At 43.8% G+C, this 15,173-nt stretch overlaps 1 protein-coding gene across 3 annotated transcripts in view; it reads left to right on the plus strand.

The window, feature by feature from the left end:
- PPP1R12C (protein phosphatase 1 regulatory subunit 12C) overlaps window positions 1–15,173 on the plus strand; it is a 202,415-nt gene that overhangs the window by 58,870 nt on the left and 128,372 nt on the right. For all 3 annotated transcript variants that reach the window (XM_082273822.1, XM_082273823.1, XM_082273824.1), the window contains exons 2-3: window positions 1,953–2,083; window positions 12,492–12,610. In XM_082273822.1, the coding sequence (XP_082129948.1) occupies window positions 1,953–2,083; window positions 12,492–12,610 (250 nt within the window). The remainder of the gene's footprint in view (window positions 1–1,952; window positions 2,084–12,491; window positions 12,611–15,173) is intronic.

Below are 15,173 nucleotides of genomic sequence, written 5' to 3' on the forward strand. Positions count from 1 at the left end.
TTTTTTTTTAACGCTAAAAATCAGGTGTTCAAATACCATCAAAAAGCTCTGTTTGTGAGAAAAAAGGACATCGTTTTTATTTAGCTACAGTGTCGCACGGCCGTGTGCAATTGTCAGTTCAAATCAGCACGGGTTTACAAATGGGCGTTCTTGTCAAACCAATCTCTTAGCATTCTACGAGGAGGTAAGCTGTGAGCTAGATAGGGGGAGACCAGTGGATGTGGTGTACCTGGATTTCGCTAAGGCGTTTGATACAGTTCCCCACAAGCGCTTAATTTATAAAATAAGGTCTGCAGGTATCGACAGCAGAGTTTGCTCTTGGATACGGAATTGGCTTAAAGGGCGTGTCCAAAGGGTGGTAATAAACAGCGCATACTCAGACTGGTCTGAGGTGGTAAGCGGGGTCCCCCAAGGCTCAGTCCTGGGACCAACCTTGTTCAATTTATTCATAAACAGCATTGAGGACGGGATCAGTAGTGCGTTATCAGTTTTTGCAGATGACACAAAATTGGCCAGGGCAATAACTGCACAGCATGAAGCAGATATCCTACAGAATGACCTGGACAAAATTTACAGACCGCATCTGGAGTATTCTGTCCAGTTCTGGTCGTCAGTCCTCAGGAGGGATGTGTTGGAGCTGGAGAGAGTCCAGAGAAGGGCAACTAAACTAATTGGGGGATTGGAGGACCTTGACTATGAAGAGCGTCTACAATCGCTCGATTTATTCTCCCTGGAGAAGAGACGTCTGAGGGGGGACATGATAGCGATTTATAAATATCTTAATGGGGATCCCAGCTTAGAAAAAAAGCTGTTCATTCGAAGGGATTGCATGAGGACTCGAGGGCATACAATGCGATTAGAGGAGAAGCGTTTTAACCACAGGCAACGTGGGGGGTTCTTTACTGTTAGGGCTACAAGATTGTGGAATTCTCTACCACAAGAGGTGGTTTCTGCGGGTAGTATGGTGGCTTTCAAAAGACTCTTAGACTTGCATCTCAAGGATCAGAACATTCAGGGGTATGTGAGATGAGTACAGCCACACACACCTACACAGGTTGAACTGGATGGACTATTGTCTTTATTCAACCTCACCTACTATGTATGTAACTATGTAAATACCGCATTGCTGTTATTGCAAAAAATGGCCTGTTCATGAAGGGGGGTAAAGCCCCGTACACACGTACCGATCGTCGGCCGAACGATCGGCCGTCTTTTGTCCGAGGGCTGTTGTGTCTGTTGAAAACTGCAAAAGACTGCACACGAATTTTGTCGGCCAACAAGAGCCGACTGCAGAAGTGATGTCATGTGATGGTTAACTTTCCTTGTCTTTTTTTTCTTTTCTGAGCATGCCCAGTCTTGCAAATCTGATTGTCGGCCGAAATCTGTACTGACTGGCGAACAATCGGCCATTCTGGTGTCGGCATACAAAAATCTTAATGCTTGCACAACAGATTCTGTTTGGCCGAAAGTGCGCTGTCTGCTGTCGGAAGCATCATACTAACAAGCTGAAAATCGACCGATCGTTCGGCGGCCGAACATTTTCGGCCAACAATCGGTACATGTACGGGCCTTTAATCTTACAGAGGTCAGGTGGTTAAAGTTGAATTGTGATCTAACCAATTTACACTCCAAATATATATTCACAGTGATTTACAAATGTTAGAAAAGCTGTGATAACAGATTGAAATAATCTATTTTTTTTGCACCTTAATAATGACTTAACCTGATCACACTGAAACTCAAAATGTTGCTGTATTCTATTTTTGGTCTGTTTAAATCTTTCCAAATTTTACCAGTGCTGTAAAGCTTGGATATTTGAAAGATTGAATTATTTTAGGTGGTAAATATATACAGTATGTGTGTTGTAGGATGCTTTAACTGTCCAACTTTACTCTGTTTTTTTTCGCATAGGGTTATAATTGATCTCATTCTCATGTTTTTTTCTTTACTAGGCATGTATAGATGAGAACCTAGAGGTGGTGGAGTTCCTAGTAAATCACGGTGCCAATGTGAATCAGGCTGATAATGAGGGATGGACGCCTCTACATGTTGCCGCCTCTTGTGGTTATATGGAAATAGCAGAGTGAGTAAATGGACTAAATATTCTGTATATCCTCATTAGATTGAGAACTTAAAGTGTTACTAAATCCACAACAGTAAAATCATTTTGTATTTGCAGTAAAGCATGCTTGTGATACTCGCTGTGGAACCTAAGGGGTTAATCCTCTGTTTTGTGTAAAGGCTGTTTGATCCTGTCTTCCCTGATTCTCCCCCTTCTATCAGCAGTTGGATTGGGGACAGCAAAAGAACAGAGCCTTGGGGACACTGCCCATGCTCAGTTTGGTTTGTATTTTGTATTGCTAGTGTGTGTGTGTTCCATGTTCTGTGTACTGTGGGAAACCAGATATAGTGAATGCAGGTTCTGGGTTTAGTAACACTTTAAGGCACTGATCGCCCCATTTTTTTTATTTTTATTTTTTTGCATTAGGAAGGTTTAAAATGCCAATCATGGTGTTAACTATTTTACACATGACTATTGTATTTGCCTAAGCAGATGTTGTGGGACTTGTTACCTAGAATTTTTTTTTCACGGCTTCCCGACCTGTGTGTGTGTGTGTGTATGTGTGTGTGTGTGTGTATGTGTGTGTGTGTATATATATATACTCATACTGTATATCCTCAAAGTGGTGGAGATATCTGGATAGAGGTTGCAGCTACAGTCATCATCCAGATACCATTCTTTAGATCTGGCAATGGACAGCCTATCAATCACTTTTACAAGTGGGCGAAGGGGCCCACTGGTCTTGGAGAATGGGACAAAATGTTGATAGCCCAAGGTGGAGAGTAGGAGGGAGAATTGCGGCAGCTGTGTAGTGAATATGACCGACTGATATTTGGGACTGATGAAAAAGTCCCTGCAGAGGTGATGAAGTTTGATGCCAGATTGGGATATGGTTTTACAGACGTTGCAATATACAAAAATGGCATTCACTTTTTGGAAAAAACAAAAATGGCATTCAGAATTAGGGAGGTATAAGCAGGTGTTAGATAAACACAACTTTGGGATACTGTGTACATCTAAATTGGGGATCCCCAAACAATGGCTCTCCAGCTGTTGCGGAACTACACATCCCATTAGGCATTGTAAAACTGACATTCACAGACATGACTAGGCATAACTGGAATTGTAGTTCCTGAACAACTGGAGGTCCATAGTTTGGAGACCCCTGGTCTAAATTATCAATAGCGTTTGTTGGTTAAAGTTCTCTGAAAAGAGTGGAAAATGAAGTATATCTTTATAGAAGTATATTCAGAGGTAAAACCCTAGTGAATTCAACAAGGTAAAAAAGAATAGTGCGAATGCAGTAATACAGAATGAAATACCCATTAAATTGATACAGTTACAGTTGACACAATTTTTTTGTATCGGGGAGATTGTGGATGGGCTGGGGGAAAGGAAAAAAGAAAGTTTTTATTGTTTTAGGGCAGAGTGTCCGTAGTTTTGCTTAAACCATATGGTATCAGTTTTAGGTTTTTAAGCCTTTCTACTTGGCATCATTTTTTTGAAGCGACTATGTTGGATCGAAGGTAGCATTTGTTCAATGACTGTAGCTGTAACCAGGTTGAAATCTCTGTTGTGTTGGCGAAATGACAAGGTAGAGCGTGACCTTAGCTGGATCTTCATGTTGTGAAGATGCTTGTTCAGCCTACTCCTGAAGGTTTGAATTGTTCGCCACACATATTGTAGTTTGCATGTGCAAGTACATGGATATTAAAGATATACGTAAGGGAAATCTTTCCGGGACTTAACTGGCCATGATATAATGTCCTTGTTTGAGTTCACTGTGTGGGCTTGTCTTCTGTTTTTTGCACAAGACTTTTTCCTGTGCTCACGTTTAAAGTTTCCAGGTATTTTGAGATGATCTTGGGAATGCTTAGATGAGATTTGGAGCTACCAGAAGGTTCCTGAGGGTCCCTGCAGAAAATAAACCAGAGTCTGTGTTGACGGACTAAGAGGGGGTTGGCCAGTATTATATGCCTGGTGTTTTGTTCAGTGCTCTCTGGGTAGCCCTGTGGTTGCTTTTATTCGATCATGTGATGAATGCCACTGATATGGTGGTATGGTGAGTAAAATTGTCCCCCCCCAAACACCCTTGGCAGTCACGGGGCTGGTGTGGGCCCCTCTCTGGAAAGCCGCATTCAGCTCTGATGGGGTCTCCATGCAAAAACCTGGAAGTGATGTCATGACATCACTTCCGGGTACTGGCGCCAGTTTAAAAAAATTACAGCATTCAAAACAGCCAAACGTGGCGTTTTCAATGCTTTTAAGTGCAGAGGAGGGGTTTGTGGTCTTTTATCCCTCCACAACAGTACAGTAAAGTTTTTTTTGAATGTCCGAAAAATATCGGTATTGGTATTAAGAAAAAACTATATCGGTTGATCACAACTTTGGATGCCTATTGTTCTGGGACCCCTTTGAGGGGGTCCCAGAAGTCTGCATGGCGCGTGCCGTGGGGGCCGCCATTTTGCTGTGGTTCATGATCTCTATGTTCCCATTAGTTTGCATGGGCAGCAAACCCCTGGGGTCTCCCTGTGGGTTTTTTCCTCTTCTGCTCTATGATTGCATTATAATCAGGGATTGTGAATCCGCAGTAATGGCAGTGGGACCGCGTTTTTCGCGGTCTTAAAGGGACATTACACAATTTTTTTTTTTATTTGAGCAATGGTGTCCCAGGTTAAAAATTCACCAGTAGACCCTCTGAAAGCGACTGCGGGACCCTACAGTTCACAGTTGCAGCTGAAAATTGCATTTTTGTTTGCAAAGCCTGATGTCAAGTGGATTTTGTCATTTCTGGTGCTGCCAGCCTCAAACGCCCTCCGCCTTCACCTCCATCGGCATTCGGATTCTGAGACGGATATGGTTGCCGCAGACCACCTTTAGGGGTCGGTGTCTTCACATTCTGATGGTGAAGAGGACCTGTTCTAATCAGCCGCCTTGCGGGAATGCGCTTTGGTGGAAGCCCTGATAGTTTGTGCGGGAAAACCCTAAAATTGGCTGATTAACCTACAGCATCAGATACGCAGATGTCTTTTGGCTCCCGCAAATCCCGTAAATCGGGCAAGGTATTCCCTTGTCCAGAATTGTTTCATACTATTGTGGATAAACAATGACGACGCATTGAGCACATGTTGGTGGTGCCTAAGTGTTTTGCATGCCGTTATCCTTTTGCGGAGGCAGTGTCCAATAGGTGGACTGTACCACTGAAAGTGGATTCTCTGTTGACCAGGTTAAATAAAGCAACTCTGGTACCAGTGCCGAGTCTCCAACCTTTCCGGATCCCGTGGATAGAGGGTTGGAATCCTTGTCCCGCCATTTACATGTGGTAGCAGGTCACATGTTAAAAGGCTACCTTTGTGAATGTTTTCGTAGCGCAGACCTCTACATAATGGGTGAACTTACTAAAAAGTAACTTGGAAATGGCGCGGCGTCCCCCTGCGGTATTGGAACGAATAGACCAGTTGACCCAAGCCCTGGTGTTCGTGTGATACGCCCCTGGACTCAGCTTTGTTGGTGGCCAGGACGTCAGCAGTGGGGATTGCGATTAGGCGCATTGTATGGCTAAAATGCTGGTCCGCTGACCAGGCTTCTAAGAAGGCCGTGACTGATCTTCCTTTTACAGGGGAGAGACTGTTTGGATCCTCCCTGGATGAGTTGATCAAAGGTATGACGGGGGTAAGGGCAAGGCGCCGCTTACTAGGCGGGGGCCTTCCTTTACTGCTCGCAAACGTCTTTTTCGTGCCTCCGTGTCGCAGGAAAAAGGCAAACAGTTTAGGTCTTCTGAGGGTTCCAAGAAGCCATGGTCGGGTAAATCTAAGTCCTGCCAATCTGGACCTGTAGACCAGTCCTCGGCTGCATGAAGGGGCGCCCTCAGCCGAGTCTGGAGTGGGGGGGGGGGACAACTTTGATTCTTTCAGAAACCCTGGACCTCCTTGATTCAGGACAAATGGGTTCACTAACTGATCCAATTAGGATACAAGATCAAATCCCAGGGTCGTCCATCGGACAGGTTCTTCCCGTCCAATCTTCAATTATCCCCAGTCCGATTAAGGGACTTGTGGTGGGCAGTACACGACTTGCTGTCGCAAGGAGTGATTGTGCCGGTTCCCTCTTCAGGAACGTTTTCAGGGGTTTTTTTCGAACCTATTCACTGTGCCCAGAAATGGCCAGGTGCGGTTCATCCTGGATATCAAGGCCCTAAACTGCTTTTGTGTGGGTACAGAGGTTTCAGGAGTCCATCAGCACGGTAATAGTGTCTCTGCATCAGGGAGATTTCTTAGCCTCCATAGATATCAAGGACGCATATCTACACATCCCTTTCTACGCTGGACACCAGCGGTTTCTCCGCTTTGCGGTAGCAGAGGAGCATTATCAATTTGTGGTGTTACCCTTTGGTCTTGCCTCCGCTCCCAGAGTGTTTACCAAGGTACTAGCACCGGTATTGGCACTGCTGCGTCGGCAGGGGATTGCAGTATTATTAAAATTGGAGGAGGCGATTCAGTTGTTCTGAGACTTCCTCTCAGCGAAGATCTGCGGTCTCAAGGTCCGATCTTCCATCCTGCTTTACAGTCACTGGCTTTAACAGCATTGCTGTTGAAGATCCGGTGTTGAGAGATGAAAGTCTTTCTGACTCTGTGATTCCTACACTCTTGAAGGCTATGAAGTCAACTTCCAGGGACATCTACCATCGTACGTGGAAATCGTACATTTCATGGCGTGAATCTCTGAAGGTGCACCTTCGGTTGTTTTTGGATCGCTAGGGTTTTGGCCTTTTTTTGCAGAAAGGGGAAAAGGAACAGCATTTGGCTTTGGGGTACTTTCAAAGGCCAAGTTTCGGCTTTGGCTATATATTTTTAACATCCGTTAGCCACGCATGTCCTAATCCAGACTTTTATCCAGAAAGTGCGCCATATGGCTCCTCTGAGGTGATTCCCGTTACCTATTTGGGATCTAAATCTGTTGTTTTCTGTTCTTCAAAAGCCTCCTTTTAAAAAAATTCAGGAGATTTCGCTGCTTTATCTCAAAGGTTGCCTCCTTGGTGGCAATCACTTCTGCCTGCAGGGTATCTGAATTGGTGGAATTGTCTTGCCTGTCTTGCCGCTCACCCTATCTGGTGGTACAAAGGGATAAGGTTGTACTTCGACCTAATCATTCGTTCCTTCCTAAGGTGGGTTCTGTTTTTCATCTGAATGAAGACATTGTGTTGCCTTCACTATGCCCTAAACCTCAGCATTCTAAGGAGCATGCCTTGCATTCTTTGGATGTGGTTCGGGCGGTCAGGGTTTATTTAGAGACCACGGAGTCCTTTAGAAAACCAGGCGCTCTTTTTGTCCTTGCTGATGGACCTCATAAGGTATTGGCTGCGTCTACTCTGCTGCGACCATTTCCAGATGGCTCAGGCAGACTGTGCTACAGGCCTATTCACTAAGGGGTCAGGTTCCTCCTTTCCCAGTGAAGGCTCATTCTACAAGAGCGCTGAGTGCCTCTTGGGCTTTTCGCCATCAGGGGTTGGTGCTATAGGTTTGCAAGGCGGCAACTTGGTCGTCTGTGCATACGTTCACAAAATTCTACAAGGTAGATGTGTTGGCATCCATGGATGCTTCTTTTGGCTGCAAGGTTTTGCAGGCTGCAGTTTTAAAAAAAGAACTATTTAGTTTTTCATTTTGAGGGTTACATTTTTTCCAGGTGAGCTCCATGTTACCTGGTAGGCTAAGCTTGGCCATTGGGGACTTGTGTGTTTTTGTTTCTGCGATGTTTCCAACCCCTCATGATTATACTGCTTTGGGACATCCCTATGAGACATGAAGATAAGGAGCTGCGTCTGTCAATGAATGATAGAGAATATTGGATTTTTGGAAGAACTTACCGTAAAATCCTTTTCTCTGAAGTCCATCGACAGACGCAGCACCCGCCCCTTTACTTCTGGGGTATGGGGTTTTTTTTTTTTCTTTTAAACTACTGCTTGCAACTAAACTGTTTGATGATGCAGAGTCTGAGGGGTTATGCCTGCAGGGACAGCCCTCAAAGGCGTGGTTGAGTTTTTTTTTTTTTTTTTCGCCTAGTGCCTATTACTAGAAGGGGGAGCATAACCCCTGAGTCATGAAGATAAGGAGCTGCGCCTGTCGAACTTTAGAGAAAAGGATTTTACGGTAAGTTCTTACAAAAATCTAGTTTTCCAATAAGGACATTACTGATTGTCATTCCCACGTTGCTGAAAGTGAGAAATTCCACTTTTGGTTTGATCTGCTATCGAAGTTAGAAGCCTTATTTTAGCAGATGCTAAAGCGTTTAGGATTTTTCTTTTTCACCCGAATCCTGACCTTCCTCCAGTCTAGTCTTAAACCAGCATTTGGCTCTTAGTACTCTAGGACAGTGTTTTTCAACCTTCCTTGTGCAAAGGCACACTTTTTTTCATTAAAAAAATCACGAGGCACACCACCATTAGAAAATGTTAAAAAAATTAACTCTGTGCCTATATTGACTATATATAAAGTAATTCTCTTGAATAGGAATCAAACACAAAAATTATTTTATAATTACTTTATTATGAAATAATAAAGTATTTTATAATTTTTCATATTTCGGTTTACTTAGTGCGAAACCTGGGCCTGTTTGGCTGAACACAAAGCTGATATTCTGGCTGGAATTGAAGAAAGACACACACGTAGCTCTTCGTCAACAGCTCTGTCTCTCTCTGTCTTTGTTTTGAAGCGAAGGTTGTTTCGTTTGGAGATGGCGTTTAAGTTTACTTGGGACCATAGCAATGTTAGATAGCTTTTCACCACACACCACGCACAGTGGAGTTGGTTTGTTTGCATCTCCGGTGAAAGTAAATCCAAATGAAATGTAGCTTTCGCTATATTGCCTTGTGCCAGAGAATTTGCTTGAGCTAACCATCTTTGCTTTTTGATCCCCACTCATACTTGGGCTCTCATCTGGCTCCGAATTTTGTTCAGAGTCCAGTTCTTTCCTTTTCAAAAACTTGTCCATCACTGCAGTATCTCACTGTCACTCAGTACTTACTGCGCTTGTCTCCTCCAGATAGCCGCTGTCCGTCACACTCGGCACTCTTCTGCGCATGTCTCCATCCAGATCCATCAGTCAGCGCTCTTCTGCTCATGTCTTCTCCAGATCCATCGGCACTATTCTGCTCATCGGCGATCTACTGCGATGTCTCCTCCTGTCCTCCTCCTGTCAGTGTAACAGTGACACAGAGCTATTTATAGTCCTTAACATGCGCTTCTGATGAAATTGGAATTTTTCCCACGGCACACTAGTGTGCCGCGGCACAGTGGTTGAAAAACACTGCTCTAGGACTCAATTTGCATCTAAGCATGTTGCTTATGAGCGTTTCTGCAGTGCTTTTTGCTGTGCTTTCCTTGTTGTTGGTTTTTTTTTTTTTTTTGAAAATTTGTTGTTGGGCAGATTTAAAAATTCGAATTTTTTACGGTAAAAACACACTACTTGCTTTTCTGCCGCTTCTTCATTGAAAAAAGCAGTTTAAAAAAAAAAAAAAAAAAGTCCCCGACCCTTTACAAAAAAACGACACAAAAAATGCGTTGTCAGTGTGTTCAAGGGGAATCCATGTTTTAAAAAAGAGGAAAGTCCTGCATTTCTGCAAAAATCATGAAAAAACGCATTGATGTGAATGGGAGCCTAAAGGGGCAGAATCTGCCCTATCTACTCTATTCTGTTCCAAAGATCTTTTTGGTGTCCACTTTCATACAAATGTTAATGTTAATCACCCACTTATGCTTCCTGTGACTCACTGGAGACCTAAATCTGGTACTTATGGTTCTTCATAGACCTCCCTTTGAACGCCCCCCCCCCACAAATAGGGCTTTCTTTTTTGGTATTTGATCACCTCTGCGGTTTTCTATTTTTTGCACTAAACAAAGCCACAATTTTTTGGAAAAAATAAACTTTTTTTTTTTTTTTTTTTTGCTATAAAACCTACCCAATAACCTTTTTTTTTTTTATTTTTTTTTAAAAAAAATAAAATTTAGGCCAATATGTATTCTGCTACGAATTTTTGGTAAAAAAAACCCCTAATTCTATATTGATTTGGTTTGCGCAAAAGTTATAGTGCCCACAAACTGTGATAGATTTAAGGAATTTATTTTGTATTGCTTTTACTAGTTTTGGCAGCGATAAGCTTTTTTTTTTTTTTTTTTGCGGTGTCCAAATCTTTACACTAATACACTAAGTGACACTTTTTGGGGACCAGCGATACCAATACTGTGATCAGTGCTAAAAAAAAAATGCACTTTTCCTGTATAAATGACACTGGCAGGGAAGGGGTTAACACCAGGGGAGATCAAGGGGTTAAGTGTGTGCTCCTAGGGAGTGCTTTCTAACTGTAGGGGGAGTGGGTGCACTAGAGGAAAAGAGATCTGTTTCAGCTTACACAAGATCTCTTTTCCTCTGTAACAAAATGGCGGTCTGATCTGCTGATTGGCTACCGCCAATCCCGCGCCCCCCCCTGACATCTCCTGCACAAAATCGCATACATGTACGTGATTTTGCACAGCTGGGCCGCCCCACCATAGTATATATGCGGCATGTGGTCCGGAAGTGGTTAAGATAATGGGAAATTGGTCTTCTCCGTGTAAGTTCCATATTTTAGTGTACCATACAGGACACCGGATCCTCTGTTTCTCAGTGTTGCTTGCTACAAAACTGGAGTGCCACAGAGTGTGCATGGTTATGACGGGGGCACTGTTGAGGTGTTCCCAGCTAAGCTTTTGCCAATGTCCATATACCTAAAGGTAGGGGCATAAAACCCAAGATTTATGATTGCAGATCCTGTGGCCTATACTGTACTCCAAGATATGGAATTTACAGGTAAGTCATAGATTAGGAAGTGTGGTCACCCCTATCCTTCCTCTTTCTTTTTTCCTTTGCCATCTGTGTTTTTATATCGCAAACATTTTGGTTCACTTTCTGCCCTACAGCCCAAACCAGATATGAGAAGAAATTCCACCAAAGTGAGGGAGCCATTGAATGTTTCCAGAACTAGCGTCCCCATTGGAAGATATCCAACTATTCCTGTTCTGTTGAGGACCCAAAATTTGGAATTTTATTTCACTTTATCTCTCAATGGTAATGGTAAATGGGACAAATAGAGGGTTTATCTCAATCTCCTTAAAGCGGAGTTCCACCCTGGATTTTTTTTTTTTTAATACCCCCGGGACAGTCAGGGCTAGTGCATTCCACAATGGCTAGCCTCTGATCTGTCCCGGGTTGCACTTACCTGCAAGACGAAATACTTACCTTGCAAACGTCTTGTCCAGCGCTGCCATCTCAGATGTGGGCAGCTTGAAGCCAGCGCGTCCTCTTCGGCGTCTTCTTCCGCCTTCTGTGGTCCCACGATGCTCTGCGCCGGCTCCGACGTCACTTCCGGGTCGCGCGCGTCACCCCTCCACAGCTTCTGGGCATGCCCAGAAGCTGTTTAGAAGGGGATGACGCGCGCAACCCGGAACTGACGTCGGGGCCTGTGCAGGCGCAATGATTCCTGGGAGCTATGACGTCCAGCTCCCAGGAATCATTGTAGAGCCAGGAAGTGACGACGGGCCGCGGCCGAGGAAGGAGGAAGAAGGAAGTAAGGTAAGTATATTTTCTTCGCTACGAGGTAAGTAAAAAAAAAAAAAAATATGTGATTATCCATTTCTTTTTCAGGTGACCCGGAGCGAGAAGATGGAGGTAAGTATAAAAATAGGGTGGAACTCCACTTTAAAGGAGGCACAGACCTGCAGGTGTTGTAATCCATCTCCACTCATAAAACAAAACCAGTTTCTCCTTCAGTAATACTTAAAGACCCTGGCCTTTCAGTATGTAAAGGGAGGGAGACTCCATTCTTTGGCATGTTTTTGAATGTTTTATCATTAGGCTTCTTTTTGCAATGTATAAATTGTCACTTTATCTGAAGATTATATTTTTTTACCATTATGGTGTAGCTTTCCCTTTGTTTGACTTTAGTGCAAGTTCACACTACCGCGGCACGACTTCAGGGCGACCTGTGAAGTCGCGTGCACGGACTTCATATAATGAATGTCAATGCAAGTCGCTCCGATGTCGCCCCGAAGTAGTACAGGAACTACTTTCTAAGTCGGAGCGACTTGAGTCGCTCCTATTAGAACGGTTCCCGTAGCACTGCATGGACCGCGACTTGTCAGGCTGACAAGTTGCAGTAGTGTGAATGGGCACTTATTGCTCTGTTTCATCTACTGTGTTGTGACATTTGTAACATTTGGGATTTCCCATTACTTACTTTCCTAGTGACATTGGGGAATGGGTTGGGACCTTGGTGACCAAAGTTTTGCTTTAAATAGGTTTTCATTTTTATAGCGATAAGTGTAGATTGCTGTAAAGCTGATGTACAATTTATGCTGCAACAATTTTATTTAATATTTGGTTTCCCACCTGTTCCCAGGTATCTGCTGAAACACTCTGCAAACATTGCTGCTGTGAACAGTGATGGTGATGTTCCCCTGGACATAGCTGAAGATGACTGCATGGAGACTCTGCTTCGTGCTGAAACTGAAAAAAGAGGTAAGATTCATTGCGGTCTCTACTCCTCCCACATAAGGAAACAATGAATTCATAACAGGAAATCTATTTCATGCTGGAAAATGTAGGTCTATTGCAGAGATGACCCTATTGCAGAGATGTCCTGCAGTACTTGTCAACAACATTAATAGCACTTGACTCATTTTTATTCCAGAGAACATTTTTAAGGTAGTATAACTTGTTTGGTTCACACGTAGCCGGTATTTTTCACAGAGCATGTACTGATATAACCCCACCTACTCCTTGAGGCTCCAGTTTGTTGTGTCTTTGGGTGATGGACCTGTTCACTTTGTTAATCTGAATTTTCTATAGATATCTGACTGCTTATTGCCTTGCACTACCTATAATTTTTCCAGGTCATTCACCCTTGGTGTTTACCTTGGGACCATACCCAGACCCCAATTTGTGGGGTTATGCTAACCGTGATGTGCAAAACCTGGACCTTTTTTAGGCCCAGCATCGTGGATATGGTAAGACAGGGTTTCCCTGCAATTGGTATCCAGTTCCTAGCTTTAAACACTGTAATGGCACACTACACAGTTTAGTGGGTGTTCACTTTATTGTAGCATCCTCTCCTGTTTTGTCTAAAGCCCCGTACACACTTACCGATTTGTCGGCCGTAAATATTTGGCCGACGACCGATCGGCCGATTGTAGGCTTGTTAGTATGATGCTGCCAACAGCGCATTATCGGCCGAACAGAATCTGTTGTGCAGGCATTAAAATTTTTGTTGGCCAACACCAGAACGGCCGATTGTTCGCCAGTCAGTACAGAATTTGTCCGACAAACAGCCGATTAGCAAGACTGGGCATGCTCAGAAAAGAAAAAACACACGGAAAGTTAATCATCACATGACCTCACTTCTGCAGTCGGCTGTTGTTTGCCAACAAAATTCATGTGCAGTCTTTTGCAGTTTTCAGCCGACACGACAGCCCTGGACAAAAGACGGCCGATCGTTCGGCCGACGTTCACTACGTGTGTACGTGGCTTAACTCTTCATTAAACGTTTTTGAATTTGGCAGTTTCTCTAACTGGATATGGTCTCAAGCTTGAGATGACTCCCAGATGACATTTTGCCACCTGCATGTTCCACAGAGAACTCACACGGTACATTGCTGCATTCCCACAGCCATCTTCTACAGACACAGCCACAGGGACAGCACCTGGTTTATAGCGGCTTCTCCTCCATGAGTAACAGGAGTACCCCACTGGGGATTCCTCACTAACCATGACGGCTCACACAGGTTCAAGGGACCTTGGGACAAAATCTGACTCCGACTCCCTCTCTTCCCATACCATGTAGCCTGTCTGACAAAAGTCGGTTTCTCTGCATCTATGAAATCTTTGGAAAACTTTTAGAATGTCAAGATCCTTTGGTGTCCCAGGATCACCAGAAGCAGAATCTCCTTTACTTGGAAGATATGGAGGGAAGTATTGAGGACAGTGATTTTGTGGCAAAGAATTTTTCCCTCCCCTAAAACTTGAGGCAGAAGGTAGAGCTTTGGGCAAAATGCTTTCTTCTCTAGGTACACAAATTGATGCAGTGCACACTATTGTGCACTTATGAGGGTTGACTATGCCCAGAAAATGTTTATGCTCGTCCTAGGGTTTTTGCTGATATGTTTTCTATGGAAAAGGATGAAGTGGTCCTGCCAATTCTACTCTCCATAAACATCTTACAGTTCTGTTGAGAAAGTTCCTCCTGCAAGAATTCAGCTAATAGAGGCTTTGAAGCCTTCCTAAATACCTTTTTATTTTTTGCAGGTCCAGCCTTACAGCTAGCGATTGCTGTCAAAACTGTCTGCAGGACTGTTGCCAACTGGTTGAGCTACTTGAGTAGAAATCAGGAACTTGTCTTCAAAGACTCTGCTACCAGAACAATTAGATCGAATTGCTTCAGCCCATTGGTTTTCTTTGATGGTCTTGAGAGTGTAATTTGCTAAATCCCAAGATGCGCAGAATTTTTTGGCTAAAAGCTTGATCTGCTGATCATGATTGGAAGATATGTCTTACGCATTGTCTTTGATGTTGAATGCCTTTTTTGGGAAATCCCTTGACAAATTCATTATGAAAGTAACGGGGAAAGGCAAGAGTCTTCTACCTAAAAAGGAATCCTTCCGTTCTTCCCAGGCGTCAACCTCAAAACCAAGGCTGAACACTTCCTTTCATTGTAATCCCTGGCCTGCTATACTTTGCCGATACCCACCTAACACTGAAGGTGTAACCACACCAGCCCAGGACCTCCATATCCAGCATCTTCACCTCCCAAGATCGTCTGAGACCAGAACCATCTGGTTCAGAAAACTGTCAGAAACCGTCTCAGGGAAGCTCATCGGCATGCTTGTCGTCCTCATCGGGGTCTCGACCTGACTGCAGTTCGTCGTCCTTAACGACTTGAGTGGGCAAATGCTTACATTCAGTAGAGTCTGGCACTTTAGAGAGGTGTTCTCTTCATGAATAAATCCCGGTTTTCTTAGATCTTTGTATTCAGCTCATGAAAAAATGGGGGCAAAAACGAGCGTTTAATTTTTGTTCAGTATAGTTT

Source organism: Pelophylax lessonae (genome assembly GCF_965119305.1).
Source record: "Pelophylax lessonae genome assembly, chromosome: 12".
In the NCBI taxonomy this organism is placed as follows: Eukaryota; Metazoa; Chordata; class Amphibia; order Anura; family Ranidae; genus Pelophylax; species Pelophylax lessonae.